The sequence below is a fragment of the Acinonyx jubatus genome, chromosome B1, assembly GCF_027475565.1.
Source record: "Acinonyx jubatus isolate Ajub_Pintada_27869175 chromosome B1, VMU_Ajub_asm_v1.0, whole genome shotgun sequence".
NCBI lineage: Eukaryota > Metazoa > Chordata > Mammalia > Carnivora > Felidae > Acinonyx > Acinonyx jubatus.
In genome coordinates, this window is record NC_069382.1 from 8,329,761 (window position 1) to 8,347,055 (window position 17,295).

Below are 17,295 nucleotides of genomic sequence, written 5' to 3' on the forward strand. Positions count from 1 at the left end.
AACCCACAAGCTGTGAGATCACGACCTGAGCCGAAGTCAGACGTGTAACTGACTGAGCCACCCAGACGCCCCTGGGTGTTCTTTTTATTCAAACGTTCTTTAAATGGTGCTTTATTTTGCCTCACTTTCTTTTTTAATTAATGTGTACATTTCTACCTTTCAAAAAATAGTCTGTTTTGTTTCGACAAAGCAAAATGAGTTGTTTCCCATACTTGTACGTAGTTTCCATTGAGAAGTGCAAAGATTTCCTTGGTGACACCCTCATCCTCCACCTGTATCTTAAGTCTTTGGTTTCTGAGAACACAGCCCCTCCCCATTACCTGATAACCTGAGATCATAGTTGAACCTGCTAGTGTTTGCAGTCACTGACAGTATGTCCTAAGAGAAGCAGAGAAAGTCCCGGAGAAAGCCTTGAGGTTGCCTTCACTTTGCTGATGAGAAGAAGAAAAGGAGCACTTTGGAAGAGCCCTGGGAAGTGATTTAGAGAGGGACATCCAGGCCGTTAGAGCAGGTGGGGCTTGACGGATGACAAGCAAGAAATGGTGATCTTCCAGAAAGCAAATTCAGTAGATAACGTAGGACAAAATTCGTTCATTAAACCTCTCTTTGTGGCATATCTGTGGAACTCTATATTGCAGTGGGAGGAGATCTTCTTAAGAAAAGGCTCTATGTCCATGTATGTGTAAGATGTCAGATAACGACACGCAGTGCTCGGGAGAAGCATCAGTCTCAGTGAGGGGACACATGGCGACAGGGAAGCTCATTTTCAATAGGTTGGGTGGATGAAGTCCCTGAGGAGACTTTTGAGAAGGTCTGATGTCTTGTAAAGATCAGGGGCGGAGGAGAAGGTGACTGGAGAAGCATGAAGAAGTCTCTGGTGTCACGGAGAGAAAGAAGGCAGGCATGACTGAGCGGAGCAGAGTGAATGTGGGCGCAGGGCTGCTCCACTTCGCAGGGCCCGCCCGGCCATGAGAAGAAGTTGCGGTTTTATTCTGAGTATGCTAGGATGCCATCGGAGGTGTGGAACAGGAGAGAAGTAACCGATTCATATGTCAAGTGATCACCGTGGGCAGCGTGGGGTCCACTGACTTTGAGTTAGCCGGGAAGCCACTGGAAGGTTTTGAGCAGACGGATGACGTAAACTGACTTGTGTTTTACGAGGATCTTGCGGCCACTGTGTGGAAAAGGGACTGTGGTGTGACCAGAGTGAAGGAATGACATCTGGGTGCCCTCACTAGTGCCAGTGGTAAATGATGGCAGCTTGGGTGGGGTGGGGTGGGGTGGGGTGGTAAAAAATGGTTCAGTTTAGGCTCTTTTTATTTTATTTTTTTTAATGGTTTCATTTTTATTTATTTATTTTGAGAGAGAGAGAGAGAGACAGTGCAAGTGGGGGAGGGGCAGAGAGAGGGAGACACAGAATCCAAAGCAGGCTCCAGGCTCTGAGCTGTCAGCACAGAGCCTGATGTGGGGCTCGAACCCATGAACTGTGGGATTACGACCTGAGCCAAAGTCAGACGCTTAACTGACTGAGCCACCCAGGCGCCCCTTAGGCTATATTTAGAAGTTCAGGTAGGGTTAAGGACTGAAACTTAAACAATTTAGGGGACTTCTTTATGAAAAAAAAAAATATTAAAAAGTATGAATGCAAAGTTTGCTCCTACTGTGAATATTTAGAATAAGAAATAGACAACAAATTTTAGTTTTTAAACACCGCGGACATCAGACAAGTAAGACTCTCTCAGCTACCTGCCGCGGCTGGGGGATTACCTTCTTCCATGTTTTGGCTCCTTGCCTACTTCTTGCCTTGTAGTTTCACCATCAACAGCTTCGTATTTTTTCATTATCGATAGACAAGCAGATCGTCCTTTGGCTTCACAATCGGCTGTCAGTGGTGGCACATCTCTCGCTTGCCCTGTACCGTTTTGCTCAAGCGCTACTTGCTGTCTGTGGGGAGGCCCTCGGAGCGACGGTTCCTAAAACGTCCTTGTGCACCACAGTTTTGTGGAGGGCTGTCCGCACAGATGGCTGGGCCTCGGCCCCGAAGTCGAAGGCCCGGGGAGGACCTGGCCTGAGAGTCTGGGTGTCGGACAAGTTCCCACACGATGCTGATGCTGGTGGCCCGAGGACCTTGGAGGAGACAGCCAGCCCTCAGCTCTCCCTCGGCTGCCTCTGACGTCTCACCTCTTCCAGGCTGGTCCTGGGCTGGTGGTAGGGTGGTGCGCGTGGTGAATGGCCTCGCAGCCTGGGTCACCCTGGCCCTTGAGCGAAGGATGGGCGGGCTGTCTCAGGTCCTTCTCCTGGAAGTCGAGACGGTGCAGCGCTCCCGACGCCACCAGGGCACGTGGTCCCTGGCACCGGGCAGGTGCGGGATAGTGCCGGCGGGGCCCGGGCCTTGCCTACCAAGAACCCCGAGGCGGACACCGCCGAGCGTGCTGTCGGCCCCCGGCAGGCGGCTGGGGTTCCTGCTTCCGTTGTTCCCGGTCCCCACTCCGGTCCCTAGAGGAGAACACACTGAGCTGTGGAAGCTTCTTGAGCTTCAGGGTACGTCTGCCCCTGGAGCGGAGCGTACGTGATTTGCTGGTGCACTGGATGTGGGATGTGAGGGTAAGAAGTGTTAGGAATGACTTCTTGTGGGTGTTTGGCCTGACGGGTGGAGTGCACAGTGATGGCGTTTACTGAGATGAGGCAGTTGCAAAGGAGTGTGTGTGTGTGTGTGTGTGTGTGTGTGTGTGTGTTGGGGCTGGGGAAGTGATCATGCGTTTTATTTGCACTAGCTTCCTGTGGTTGCCATAACAAACTACCACAAACCTGATAGTTTAAAGCAACTGAAATGTATTCTCGCACAGTTGTGGATGCCGGAAGTTCAGCAGCAGTTTCACTGGGGCCACAGGTGTGGGCAGGGCTGTGTTCCCTCCAGAGGCGCTAGAGGAGAACCCACTGCCTTTTCCAGCCTCCGGTGGTTGCCCGGCTTCCTTCGCTTGTGGTTTGCGTCACTCCGGTCTCTGCCTCTCTGGTCACATCGCCTTCTGTTGCATGGGCATCAAATTGCCTCTGCCTCTCTCTTCCAAGGACACTTGTGTTTGGAGTAAGGGACCACCCAGATAATCCAGGGTAATGTCCCCCATGTCAAGAGGACATCTGCGAAGGTCCTCTTTGTAAATTCACCTTTACAGGTTCCTGGCATTATGATGCGATGCCTTCAGGACACCGTTCCGCAGTCCGCTACTACATGAAATTGGAAATTCCTGTTGCACATCCAAGTGGGGATTGGAAAGAATTTATCGGTAGTGATTAACAGTGGAGCAGTAAGGGGAAAAATGCTTCCAAAGCTGCCGTACGTAGGTCACAGTGAATATATGCTTATGGTTAGTGAAATCTATAGGCTAGAAGATAAGAGAGGTGAAAAATTGGAGCTTGTTGAAAATCTGAGGATTACTTAAATTGTGTTTATTTAATTATGAATAAATACATCTTGCTGCCTTTCAGAGTAAGTTGGGAGGAGGGCAGGAGTTAGGTGAAGCAAATTCTGTGGAAGGTCTGGTATTCCATAGGAATAAGAAAAAAGTCAGTAAACATCAAAGGGCCACAGTGACATGTGTCTGATTTCCAGATTTGCTTATGTTGTTTGTTATTTCACCAGACAAGGGCGAATTCAACAACTGGTGTAATTATATGTAAGGAGCAAAATGTTACAGGAGACCAGGTACCTCTGGGAGTCAAAGAACTCATGTTGTGGGATGTAAGGCACCGTGGCTTTTACCAAAAGAACTTTTTCTGTATTAATGTTGGGAATAAAGGGACCTGTGATGCTGCCATGATGCTTACCCACGTGACATGCTCTACAGAATGGGGTGCTGTTGTTTTGTAAGTGTATTTATTCATTTACTTAGAAAGCAAGAGACTGAGAAAGAGAGTGAGCGGGAGAGGGGGAGAGACAGAGGGGGACAGAGGATCTGAAGCGGGCTCTGAGCTGACAGCAGAGAGCGCGACGTGGGGCCCGAGGTCGTGAACCATGAGATGGTGACCTGAGCCCAAGTCTGACGCTCAACCGACTGAGCCCCTCAGGCGTCCCGGCACGATGTGTTTAAGAGTAGGACTTTATCAGAGCTTTTAAAGGCATTTTGTGTAACGACAAATAACCAGTCAGGAACTCCAGTTGGAAAATCATGATTCACTTTTGTGTCCAAAAATCAGGGTTGGTTTTACTGTTTTCTTACTAATCTTATTAGATATCTAACATGAAACAGATTTGCCCGAAGGAAAGTACGCCGAGGCTGGGGATCTTTTTCTTCGTTACAGATCAGCTATTTGGTGTAGTGCTTAGTGGATAGTGTTGAGAAATTCTGGAGAGATCTGGACATGAAGGAAATGTAAAATGTTTCTCGTTCTGCTTTCCATGTTCTAATTTCTGCCCAAGTCTTTGCTTCATCCCCACCCGCCAATTGGGTTGAACAGAGATATCTTAGGTTGGCTTTGGGAAGAGTGCCGCTTACTTAAAACATTACTTGAGAAATGCTTCCTAGTGGTTATGTCAAATGTTTTTAGAGGGTTTTAAAAAAACAAAACCACAGCTCTGACTGTAAACAAAAACATTTATTTGTTATTTCTGTCTTTAATAGCAGTCAGCGGGACGCAAGCGGAAACATTTTATTCTGAGATAGTTAGGGCTTGTACACATTTGGGTGTTAATGTTTCTGTAAGAGTTTCTAAAATACCCTGAATGTATAGGAACAAGGCAACCGTAAGAGTGGTAATGGTTAACGTTACAAAATTCTCTGGTAGCACGCTGCCAAGGAGAAACACTACGGTCACCTGGCCATCCAGCAGAGGGGACCGTGTGGCTCGGAAATCCGAAGAGCAGTGGACGTGTGTGGTCTGCACGCTCATAAACAGGCCGTCTTCGAAGGCTTGTGATGCTTGCCTGACTTCAAGACCTATCGGTAAGACTGAATTTTGATTCTGAGTTCAAAGGCGGCTAATTATACAAAGCTATATATCTTGTTCCATCTTGATATTTCCTAAGTAAAATGCTTTCTTTCTGCAAGGTTTAAAGGAATTGCCAGCCTTTGCATGTAAACCATGCTAATATTCTGTTCAGTCCTTTTTTTTTTTTCTTAAACGAGGAGTGAAAACATGCTTGTGCTAAAAGAGTATGTGCCTTTGTATCTCAAAAAACTGAGATGATCACATCTGTTCTCTACTATTTCTAATGAATTATTCAATAAAGCTTTGTTTTATGCAGATTTCAGCAACTTTTGAGTTTGTTATTCAGTCCAAGCACTTCATAAACTGAAAGGGAGGATTTCTGTAAGAATATCTTTGCAGGTGGAACAGAAAAATGCTGAATTTTTTCTCTTCTTTATCCTTCCTACCCCTTGTTATTAAAATCTTTACCCAGACAATTGTACTGATTTCATTGAAATCCTTCAAAATAACCCTTTTTACAGCTCACAATTTCATGCGTTCAGAGAATGTAAAACCTCAGAGCGAACCCGTGATTAGGAACCAGCTCATTGATGCAGTTTCTATTGTGTTCTCAAAGTGTTCTCTCTCCCTTCAATTAGAGATGAGAAAGTTCATTCTTGACTTATGGACCCCACATTGTGGTCGCTGTCACAGGGTGTTTTGTTCTCTGGGCGAGAAGGGTGGGCCCCACCCCTTGCACAGCGTTGCTGGAAGGGACCACGCCTCCTCTTTCTATCCACTCCCCCCGTTCAGTATCTTTCAGCACAGAGCCCTCAGAAGACCACAGTCTGAGGCCTCCTCATTCATTCCAACATTCTGAAACGCCTCTCTGCATCCCATTAACTATTTTCTTGTTATTTTTCTGAGTACGAAAGACTACAATTTAGAACATAGTATGGATTCCAAAATGCTAGGATGCTTTGTTGAAGCATTTTTAATTAGTGTCAAGTCTTAGTAATTCATCTTTGTCCAATTTTAATAAGGCTTTCCCATTATGTGCCATTCACAGAAAGGGGAAAATGGGTGATGGGCACTGAGGAGGGCCCTTGTTGGGATCAGCACTGGGTGTTGTATGTAAGTGATGAACCACGGAAATCTGTCCCCAAAACCAAGAGCACGCTGTATGTTAGCCAATTTGACAATAAATTATATTTTTAAAAAAGAAACATTTTTAATTAATGTCAAGTCTTTGTAATTCATCTTTGTTTAATTTCAGTAAGCCTTTCCCATTATGTGTCATTCACAGAGACATTCCTGATAATCCAGAGACAGGCCGCTAACCGCTGATCTATATACCATCCCATAATTACCACTGCTTTATTGTGTTGCCTAATAGGAACAAAATTGGTAGCTGAATGACTTTTAGATGGTAAAAAATAATAACAAGCAAATATAAATCTCTGTTAAAGCCACCTCTGCGCTGCTAGGAGTTGGTGAAATATTGCCCTTTCTATGACACTTTATTTCCTAACGAGAAGACAGTTAATCCTGAATTGTCCAAACTAACTGTGTTGATAGTTCTATGCATTCACCATCATAAGTGAACTAAAAGTTTTAACGATATAAAAAGATGTTTCGGGGCACCTGGGTGGCTCAGTCGGTTGAGCATCCGACTTCGGCTCAGGTCATGATCTTGCGGTTCGTGGGTTCGAGCCCCGCATCGGGCTCTGTGCTGACAGCTCAGAGCCTGGAGCCTGCTTGGGATTCTGTGTCTCCTTCTCTCTCTGCCCCTCCCCCACTCACACTTTGTCTCACTCTGTTTCTCAAAAATAAATAAATGTAAAAAAAAAAAATTTTTTTTTTAAAGATGTTTCAAATAGTCGATATATTATCACACTTCTAGGAACTCTGAAGTTTCATTTCTCTCTTCTTCCAGATTCAGTAATCAACAATGAAGACAATTCTATTGTGTTTGACAGCTTAGTGAAGTATCCTTGTAATAGTTTTGGAAAACCAAGTACAGAGGTGAAGGTCAACAGGAGAACAGTATTTGGAACTACAACCCTTGTCTTGACTGATTTCAGCAATAAATCCAGTGCTTTGGAAGGAGAAACAAGCCAAAGTGGGATGCTAGATAGAGAATTTCAAAACTCTCCTCCGACTGATGTGTGTTTTAGGGATCCACTGCACCCCTCCAAGGAGAGAGCAAACCATAGAACTCAACCATCTAACAGAGTAAACGGATCACCTACGGCCTGTTCTCAGTCCAAATTATTTAGTCCAGCCTATAAAAAGTTAAAAACAACCCACTCCTCATCACCAGACCTCAAAAGCGGTAGCCCTGGATTTTCTAACAGGTATGATACCTCTAACCTTGATATTGAAGGTATTTGCATTAAGTTTTGAGAAGGCAGAAGAGTCGGCCCCTGCTAAGGAAGCTGCATTGATTTTGGTAAGGTGAATCAAACCCGGAAAGATGACTATAGCCATCTCCTTCCCATGTTTTCTCTAGCTTATGATGTTAGGGAAGGGAAGAGAATGAAAAACAGAATCTTCTACATCTATCTGTAAAAAGTTCTTTTTTTTTTTTTTTTTAAGTTTATTAATTTTGAGAGAGAGAGAGAGACAGCACGAGTTGGGGAGGGGCAGAGAGACGGAGAGAATCTCAAGTAGGCTCCTAGTTGTCAGTGCAGAGCCCGACGTGGGGCTCAAACTCACAAAACCGCAAAATCACGACCTCAGCCAAAATCAAGGGTCTGACTCTTAACCAACTCAGCCACCCAGGCACCCCCAAAGTTACTTTATTCTGACTGTAACCATGTACGTGTTCAGTACAGAATATTTGGAAAATACTGGAAAGTATAAAGAAAAATATCACCCGATAGCAATTACCACTGTTAGCATTATTTAAAAAAAAATTTTAATGTTTGAGAGAGAGAGAGAGAGAATGCGAAGTGGAGGGCAGAGAGAGAGGGGGACACAGAATCCGAAGCAGGCTCCAGGCTCTGAGCTGTCAGCACAGAGCCCAAAGTGGGGCTAGAACTCACACGCTGTGAGATCATGACCTGAGCCGAGGTCAGAAACTTAGCCAACTGAGCCACCCAGGTGCCCCTGCATTTTTTTTATATTTCCTTCCAAAGAAAGATAGTTCTTCCGAAAGGGAGACTATTAGTCATGAGAGTTTAGTATGTGTCTTCTAAAGAGAGAGAGAGGAGATACTTTCAGCAGCATTGCTGCCGAAGAAGGTGGCTGTATTCCAGCCGTGTGGGATGGTGTGTGTTTCAGCCATGAAGGCCCACAGAGCGTGTGTGCCACAGTTGTAGCTGACCTTGAAAAGTTGTCATTGCAAATTCGTGAATACAGGCAGACCAGGTATGTTTTGAGACTCTGACCTTCCCATCTAGAAGCAGCCTCCCGATGGCTGTCGCTGGAGATAGAGAAATTTTACTAAACGATGTCCCCCTTCTGTGATTACGGCAGCACCTAGAACTACCTGTCCACACTCTCTCGTGTAGGTCTTTATCTGGGGCTTCTCTCCTCTGGCCACCTGCTCTTGGACCTCCATCAGAGAGAGACATGTCTCCACAGTTTTCTTTTTCAAGCTGTGTTTTCCTTTTTCCTTCAGAAAGCAGGTGCCGTACATCCTGCGTTTTTAAATAAAGTGAAGTTGGAGCGTTTCCTTCCCACGGGTGTTGTCTTGCCAGTGGGAGAGAGGCGGAGGGAGAGTTGGTATGCGTGGGATTTCATTCGATTGCAGGCAGGATTTGCGTTACTGGCTTCTCCACCGATGGGCTGTGTCCTGGCTGAGGGGAAGGTTCTTCCCTTGGCCCGTACCACCAGGGGCCACTTGATGTGCAGGCCCAGACCAGGCTCTGGGAACCCTTCGTTTGAGCTTGCTTGCTAACAGATTTCCGAGGCGGTGTGTGGTCAGTACATGATTTTGTCTCCAGTTTCCTCTCCCGACACTAAATTTGCCATAGGTTAGTCTTGATGATTTCTCCTTGACCGTCTCTCAAAAAATTTCATTCACAGTCATTTATAATATCTGTTTTAACTTGTGTCCATAATTCTAAGAAATGACAGATGTTTGAATTAAGCTATGGAGGCCAAGCATTTAAATGACTGGATCAGGACTAACTTTACATTTTAATCCCAATTAACATCTAATGAGCCCTAATCGGAGGTCCCGAAGGAGGTAGGGTCTGGAGCATCTGAGTTGGGAGACCATCTTGTAAGAAAGTCACTTGTTAAGTCTTTTCTGTAGCTTAAGAGCAAAGATGTAGATGTGATCATTTTAGTGTTGTGGCATTCTTTGTACTCAGATGAAATATCTTGGCATATTTTTGTTTCCTTAGTGCTTTGTAGAAAATCTTAGACAATTTAACTAATGAATTAGGGATTTAAAAAAACATTACTGTAACCTTAAATTTAAATGATTTCTTCATAAGCCATTAGTAATAGGGTCATATGATTAATCACAGTGCGTAACATTACTTAGAAACGCCGCAGCCTATGTATGTGTTGAATATAAGAACCCCAGGACTGAGACTCTAAAATCAATCAAGATCAACTAGCAGAATAAATGTCAAGTGATGAAATACATTCACCCAGCAGCCCTTCTGCACCCAGCTACTTTACAAGGAATAAATTGCAAATTACTGTCATTTATTTCATTTTTCTCCTTGTCTGGCAGCTTCAGTGTTCATCTTGTGGACAAGATGCCCAGCAGAAGCTCACAACATAATACGTGAAAACAGGTGGTCCACTCAGAGAATTTATAGGCAGTTTATTTTTTTTTTCTTTAATAATTATATGGTAATTAATTCGCCTTTTGTTCTCTTAATTACTGATCCCATCACTACATGATACATGCTCTGTTGACGAGGCATATTTTCGGATTGGTCTTTGGATATACCGGAGTTTTATCCAGTGACCGGATTATGAATTAGATGGTCGAACCAGTTTTTTAGCAGTTCAGAGTACCTGCTAGAAACAGTTTAAAGTCTTTGATCCAATTAGTGTAAATACAGAGCACAACACAGTGGTACATATTCAGAGAATCCATGTGTTTGTTTGGGTGAAGGTTTCTCCTGAGCTGGTGCAGAGGTTTGCTTGGGTGAGGAAATAAAACTGGCAGAATCACTACCATTTTCTCACGTCTGCTACATCAAGGTTGGCAGTGCCACCTCTAACACCAGGGAAACACCCCTTCTTCATGCTTCCTGTAACCTTCAGGGTATTCGATCCCCAAGAGAACCACCTGGGGCCAGCTAGGATGAGTCATTTTACCTCCCTGTGTTTGTTTTCATTCTTGAAATGCCACTGAGGTACAAAATCTACATTCGGTGAGACTGAAGGGTTCAAAAAAATGTAGACAGTGGTTTTATTATAAAGAATCACCCTATCTGTAAAATTAGTTAAGCCATGATGAATTGAGCATTGAAAACCTATCCATTTTAAAATTACACAGTTGTACGTGGTGATGTATTCTCTCTTGAGAAGAGTTTTTATCTGATCTGTGTTCAGTGTTATTTATGTATTCATTAACAAATATTGAAAACCTATTATGCATCAAGCGCTGCTCAGTTCAAATGACTTACTTTAGGAAACTACGGTTGGCAGAGCCAAATCCAGCCTCCCACCTGATTTTATAAATAAAGTTTTATTGGAACACATTCCATTCCCATTGGTTTCCATAGTTTCCTTGGCCGCTTTTCATGCTACAATATCAGACGGAATTGAGTAGTTGCAACGGAGAGTGTTAAGACCCACAGGCCGAAAATATGTGCTATCTGAAAACATTTGTCAACCCCGATCCATTAACAGACCATTTATAGTCTATTAATGTTCAAAGTGATGGTCCTAATTATAAAATAAGTTAAACTATTCTTATGCTAAATTTACCTGAGAAAATGTTATGCTACAGTTTACAAAGTTCTTAATGATGGAAACAAAGAGGAACCAGGAAGTCCTCGATTCGTCAGAACATTTAATTATCCTGGATAATGTTTTCTATCATAAAATTAAGATTAGCTGTGCATATTTAGAGTTGATGAGATCACAGGTGGCATCAATATCTTGGTTATGTTCACTCAGAGCTTCGCGACTCAATGTGCATACGAATCACCTGGGAATCTTGTTAACATGCAGATTCTAATTCAGCAGGCGATCTGGAGCAGGGTGGATAATTCTGTATTTCCTTTACTTTTTCTTTTTTAAATTTATTTATTTATTTTGAGAGAGAGAAAGAAGGGGGGAGGAGCAGAGAGAGAGAGAGAGAGAGAGAGAGAGAGAATCACAAGCAGACTCTGCCACACTGCCAGTGCTGAGCCTGACAAGGGGCTCGATCCCACGAACTGTGAGATCATGACCTGAGCTGAAACCAAGAGTCGGACGCTTCGCAGACTGAGCCCCCCAGGCTCTCCTAATTCTGTGTTTCTCAGGCTCTTCCAGGTGATGCCGATGCTTCCAGTCAGCAGCCCATACTCTGAGTGCCAGGGATAAGAGAGCTTATGGCTGTTGTTTTTCTTTAGCTTTATACCAAGGAAGAAAATGGAATGAAAGACAGAAATGAGGAGCCAGAGGGGACCCCTGGAGCCTTTTATCCCCAACTGAATCCTACCTTCCACCCTTACACTTTGCCCCTCCCCAGGAAAGCTTTACTAGGAAAGAGAGTTTAAACCTCTCTTGGCTATATGGAACTCTGGAGATTTCTAGGTTGAAGCAGATGGTTTGGAAGTGTTCAACTAATTATTATCTAAGACAGCCATTTCCATAATAATGTAGAAAACTGTTTAAAAGTGTGTATTTTTTTTTTATAAGAGAGCATCACTTCACTCCTATCAATATTCTTTACCTTTTTTTTCTTTCTCTTGACAGTTTCTTTAAAAGCACATTTATGATCTACTTGCTTTGGTTTCAGTATTTCTTTTTTTTTTTTTTAATTTTTTTTAATGTATTTATTTTTGAGAGACACAGACTGAGCGTGAGTGGGAGAGGGGCAGAGAGAGAGAGGGAGACACAATTCCAAGCAGGCCCCAGGCTCTGAGCCGTCAGCGCAGAGCCCGACTCGGGGCTTGAACTCATGAGTCGTGAGATCACGACCTGAGCCAAAGTCAGACGCTTAACCACCTGAGCCACCCAGGCGGCCCCACGTTTTTGATGTTTCTTGACTTCTCTGCAACCACCTAGATATTTAGCTTCTCTTGAAGTTAAAATTTTAATATACCCCCTTTTGGAAGGGGCATCGGAAAAATGGAGGGAGTCTGGAAAAGAAGATCCTGTTGCCTTCCAGCTTTGCTCTTTCTGGATGTTAATACCTAGGATTCTAAAGTAGAAGCAACTGTCCTCCACCCTGACGGATGTACAAACAAAACAGTTGCTGGCAAAACACTTAACAGTAATGATTTCCTTAGCAATGCCTACTGCATGAACAGCTTCGGAGACTACCCTCAGAATATTTGACTCAATTTAAAGCAATTTACTTAAGCATCTGTCTTACAGAAGAGTTTAAACCAGTTTCATCACAAATAAAATATCTCTTCTATGTCAACTGTGTCTCAATGAAAATGGAAAGAAAAAATACCTCAAACTCTGAACATTTCACTTACATAGGCCTTGAAGCATCATTACTGGAACATGTATATGAAGAATGTACTTTAGGGGGTGCCTGGGTGGCTCAGTTGGTTAAGCGTCCGACTCTGTCTCAGCCCAGGTCATGATCTTGTGGTTCGTGAGTTCGAACCCCGTGTCAGGCTCTGAGCTGACCGTGCAGATCCTGCTTGAGATTCTGTCTCTCCCTCTCTGTGCCCCTCCCCTGCCTGTGCTTGTTCTCTCTTTCTCTCTCTCAAAATAAATAAATGAACTCAAAAAATTAAAAAAATAAATAAAGTATGTAGTTTAGGAAGCAAGAAATGAGAACTGTTTATAATTTTTAAGCATTTCTAAAGATTATTTAAGGATGATATTTTAACCAAAAAAAATAAGAAAGGATGAATTTTTTTTATCATTAAAAAGTTTTAAAATAGTGATATTAAGAAGGACTTCTGGGGGCACCTGGGTGGCTCAGTTGCTTGAGTGTCCGACTTCAGCTCAGGTCACGATCTCGTGAACCGTGAGTTCGAGCCCCGCGTCAGGCTCTGGGCTGATGGCTCAGAGCCTGGAGCCTGCTTTCTATTCTGTGTTTCCCTCTCTATCTGCCCCTCCCGCATTCATGCTCTGTCTCTCTCTGTCTCAAAAATAAATAAACGTTGAAAAAAAAATTAAAAAAAAAAAGGACTTCTTCAATTAGTGTGAGCTCTGTTTCTCTTCAACTGGTTTATTAAAGAGACTCACTCTCATAAAGGCATTATAAAAATATGCAGAATATAAAAAGGTGAAAATACCCATGAAGCTCTTTTTCTAAGAGAAAATTTGCTTCTACGATACCAGTAGAAGTCCGGCTTCGGGCCTTCGTCCCCTGTATGCAGGAATAGCCTCCAGATACAGTTGGTCCTAATTGTGGGGGAGAATAAAGCTTCCCTACTGGCTTGACAAAATACACATTTGTTCTCTGCCAGGCAGCCCAGGCCTTGCTGGAATATGACTGCAACTCTTATAGTAGCCTTGATCAAAGAAAAGCGTAGAAAATTGTCTTTAAGAGGGACGATAGAAAGAGTGATCTTTTTGGCCTTGTCACAGCCATCCAGAAGAGCTTGCTACCGATGAGGAAATAATTAGAGAAGACTGTCATTCTAGTTACTTTGGGGGCTGGGGAGCTACTGAACTTGAGAATATTTTAGAGGAGATGAAAGTGGCCACCCTATACTAAGTAAGGGAAGAACCAGCTATCACAAATGAACACTAAGGAAAGTAGGTGTGCTGGGTACACATCTCAGCTGTTTTCGTACTTCAGAAATTTTAATTGCATGCTTTGGGTGCACAGGTGGCTTTGGAGGTAAGTTAGGATTAGCTGAGGAAAAAACAGGAATTAAACAGATGTGGTAGCAGTGTGTGGAATGACCTGCCATTGACCCTGGTCCCCTTTTTGGCACCTCGTCTTTGTACCAGCAGAATTCTTTTTTTTTTTTTTTTTTTATGTTTATTTTTTGAGAGAGAGAGAGAGAAAGAGAGCGTGAGCCCGGGAGGGGCACAGAGAGAAGAAGACACAGATTCTGAAACAGGCTCCAAGCTCTGAGCTGTCATGACAACACAGAGCCCCATGTGGGGCTCGAACCCACAGACCATGAGATCATGACCTGAGCCGAAGTCTGACAGTTAACCGACGGAGGCAGCTGGGTACCCCCTGTACAAGCAGAATTCTAATGCAGGGGAAGGCGGTGGGGATTATCCCTTTAGCGCTGTTGGGCTGTAGTAACTTTGTAACCTGTCGTTACAGTGAACTTGGAATTAACATGACAGATGGTACCTGTGCATTAAATGCTGGCAGTCCTCGCTGCGGTAAACACAAGCTCCTGTGTGTTCTACGAGTTGTGCAAAAGGATGGCGAAAACAAGGGCAGGCAGTTTTACGCTTGTCCTCTACCTAGACAAGCGCAGTGCGGATTTTTCCAAGTACGTGTAAGATTTTTTCAAGCTCGCTGTACTGTCATCACATGCTTCCATTATTAAGATGTAATGAGTAGTGATCTTGTTTTCCGCTTTCACCTTTAAGTTTTATTTATTTAATTTGTTCACCTTTAAATTTTAAAGAGCCACACTGACATTCAGTCTAAAGCCTGAATGTTGAAGAACATAAAACTCAAGGAGCTTCATGAGAAACTGAAAAACTAATCAAATAATAGCCGTTAGATGATTCTGGTGTAGCCCGTGTGTAACCACAGGTGCAGATGTGTGGTCCTTGGTTTATAAAGGTAGAATGGGACTGAGTGATTTACGCAGGTGGCAAATAATTCAGGACACAAACGTGTTTTTCCTCCCTTCCACAGAACCTTTGGTGTATGCCCTGGGGAGAAGTACACGGGGAAAAATCACAGACAAACCTTGGATTTACAGTAAACGTAGTGAATCCTATCACACAAGCTTGCACAATAACAATTTAGATGTAGGGCGATTCCTCCCCCCTTGCCGTTCTGGGAGCGTGTCCCTGGAAGTGAAGACAGGACAGGACACTAGAGTCTGGAGTCCGTCTTCCTCCGACTCACCTTCTCATACTTCTCCAACCAACTGCTACATCTGGTGCATAACAGCAAATACTGATCTGTCTCAGTGCTGGAGCAAAAATTTTCTGATTGGGCTTACTGAGCTTGAAAACCTCTGTCTTCAGTGTGGTACCTTCCTAAGGAATTTTCCAAGGAAAACTGGATAATGACTGGGTCTGAACCCCTGCATGAGCAGTGACTGCATCCTGCTGAACTGACAACATTCCCTCAAGGAGCTTTCGTAGACATAATGGAAAAAATATTAGGTAGAAAATTAATAATATTACAGCCTGCTTTATAGTTCCCTTGAGGCCAACGTTTATAAGAGTAATACAATGGAATCTGCCTAAATTCATCCATGTAATTCTGTATTGGATTCTTTTTATTCCTAAGAGATGAAGGAAGGAAGTTGAGTATTAAAATCATAACAAATCTTTGATCTTAATCGGTTTAACATAGCAGAAGCACTGCTGATGGCTTTGCAGCAAGATGCTGATTGTTCTCAATTATTTTCAGTAAAGCAAGAGAACCCCTGTAAACATGTCTGTAGACAAAGAGAAGCTGAGCATTTTGGCAGTTTTTTGTGTGATTCAAGCAAATTTGCAAGAGAGATGCTTCGTACAGGATGTAAGCTTTTTTCAAGGGCAAGCACTAATGACTTCTGTCTATTTTCCAATGTCAGAGCAACAGTGGCAGGGAACACGGGATGCGCTAACCAGATGCACCCAGGCTTAGGCTGTACGTGTTTCTAACCTGCATCCAAACTTCCCAATCCTTCTGTTTTAACCCTGTAGTGGGCGGATCTGTCCTTCCCATTCTGCAACCATGGCAGACGCTCTATCATGAGAACGGTGTTGAAGATTGGACCCAATAACGGAAAGAATTTTTTCGTGTGTCCTCTTGAGAAGGCAAAACAGTGCAATTTTTTCCAGTGGGCAGAAAATGGACCAGGAATAAAGATGATTCCAGGATGCTAATATTTTCTCCTTCTGTGTGTGGAATATCTGGCATTTAACTCCTTTAAACCATACATAATGTTTAGTTCCCTTTTGTTTAATAGAGAGGTTGTAGAACATCCTGGCACATTGTATAGTGACAGTAATATATGAGAGCTGTTCACTTTTTTTTTTAATGTATGCTGCTTTCCATTCTTGGCTATGTATTTTTTTTACCCTGATAAAGGCTATATGTGTTCCATCGAATGTATAGTATATTCCACTTATCATGTTTATATAATGCATTTAATAATGACAATAAAGAATTTTTAGTGTGCTCTTGGCCTCTTGTAACTTCTGTGGGGAAGCAGTGATTCTTTGTTTGTTTTTTGGAGAGGATTATGTAGTCCAGTGAAATAGCTAATTATTTTGTCTGCAATGAGTCATTTTCTCAGGGATTGCCACTCTTCATAGCATATGATTAAAGGTACTTCTTGTTTTCGTAAATGAAATTTAAGATGAGATCACCTCTGGAAAAGAATATTTTTGTATTCTTTTCAATAGCATCAAGTTCCTCTTAGACATTACAGATAAGCCAAATACTTGGATAGCTTAATACATTGTCATGGAAACTTATGGAGATTCAGAATATAATGAACAGAAGAAGTAGTCTGTATATCTTTAAAAGAGAAGTTGATTTAAATGTTTCTGATTGATTTTAATATCTGAAATTAATTTTTAAAAATAAGTCCATTTATAAAGCTTAATACTGTGCTTTTATTTTTTTATTTCTCATTTTAGTTTCTCTCCCTTATTTTATCCCCCCAAATTTAGTGCAGGTAACTATATAATTAAAGAAAACTTCAATGTTAGGTTATTTCTGCATGTTTGTGCAAAATTCCATTCAGAGCTGATTCAGTCTAGTAAAAAGATTTTTTATAAAGAAAAGGACAAGGGCGCCTGGGTGGCTCAGTCAGTTAATTGTCTGACTGTTGATCTCAGCTTTGGTTTTGATCTCAGGGTTGTGAGTTCAAGCCCCACATCGGGCGTGAAGCCTACTTAAAAAAAACAAAACAAAACACGGGCTCCTGGGTGGCTCAGTTGGCTAAGCATCTGACTCTTGATTTTGGCTCAGGTCATGATCTCATGGTTAATGGGATCCAGCCCTTTGTTGGGCTCTGGGCTGACATCACAGAGCCTGCTTGGGATTCTCTGTCTCTGTCTCTGTCTCTGTCTCTCTCTCTCAAACATTAAAAAAAAAAAAAAAAAAGGACAGCAGAGAAGATAGCTTGAACCTGTCTCCCATTCTGTCACTAA

At 42.9% G+C, this 17,295-nt stretch overlaps 1 protein-coding gene across 2 annotated transcripts in view; it reads left to right on the forward strand.

Moving 5' to 3' along the window:
• Window positions 1–16,618, forward strand: part of NEIL3 (nei like DNA glycosylase 3) — a 52,959-nt gene extending 36,341 nt beyond the window's left edge. For both annotated transcript variants that reach the window (XM_053216257.1, XM_027077051.2), the window contains 4 exons: window positions 4,783–4,940; window positions 6,842–7,262; window positions 14,282–14,456; window positions 15,838–16,618. In XM_053216257.1, the coding sequence (XP_053072232.1) occupies window positions 4,783–4,940; window positions 6,842–7,262; window positions 14,282–14,456; window positions 15,838–16,020 (937 nt within the window). In that variant the 3' untranslated portion in view covers window positions 16,021–16,618. The remainder of the gene's footprint in view (window positions 1–4,782; window positions 4,941–6,841; window positions 7,263–14,281; window positions 14,457–15,837) is intronic.
• The last annotated feature ends 677 nt before the right edge of the window (window positions 16,619–17,295 follow it).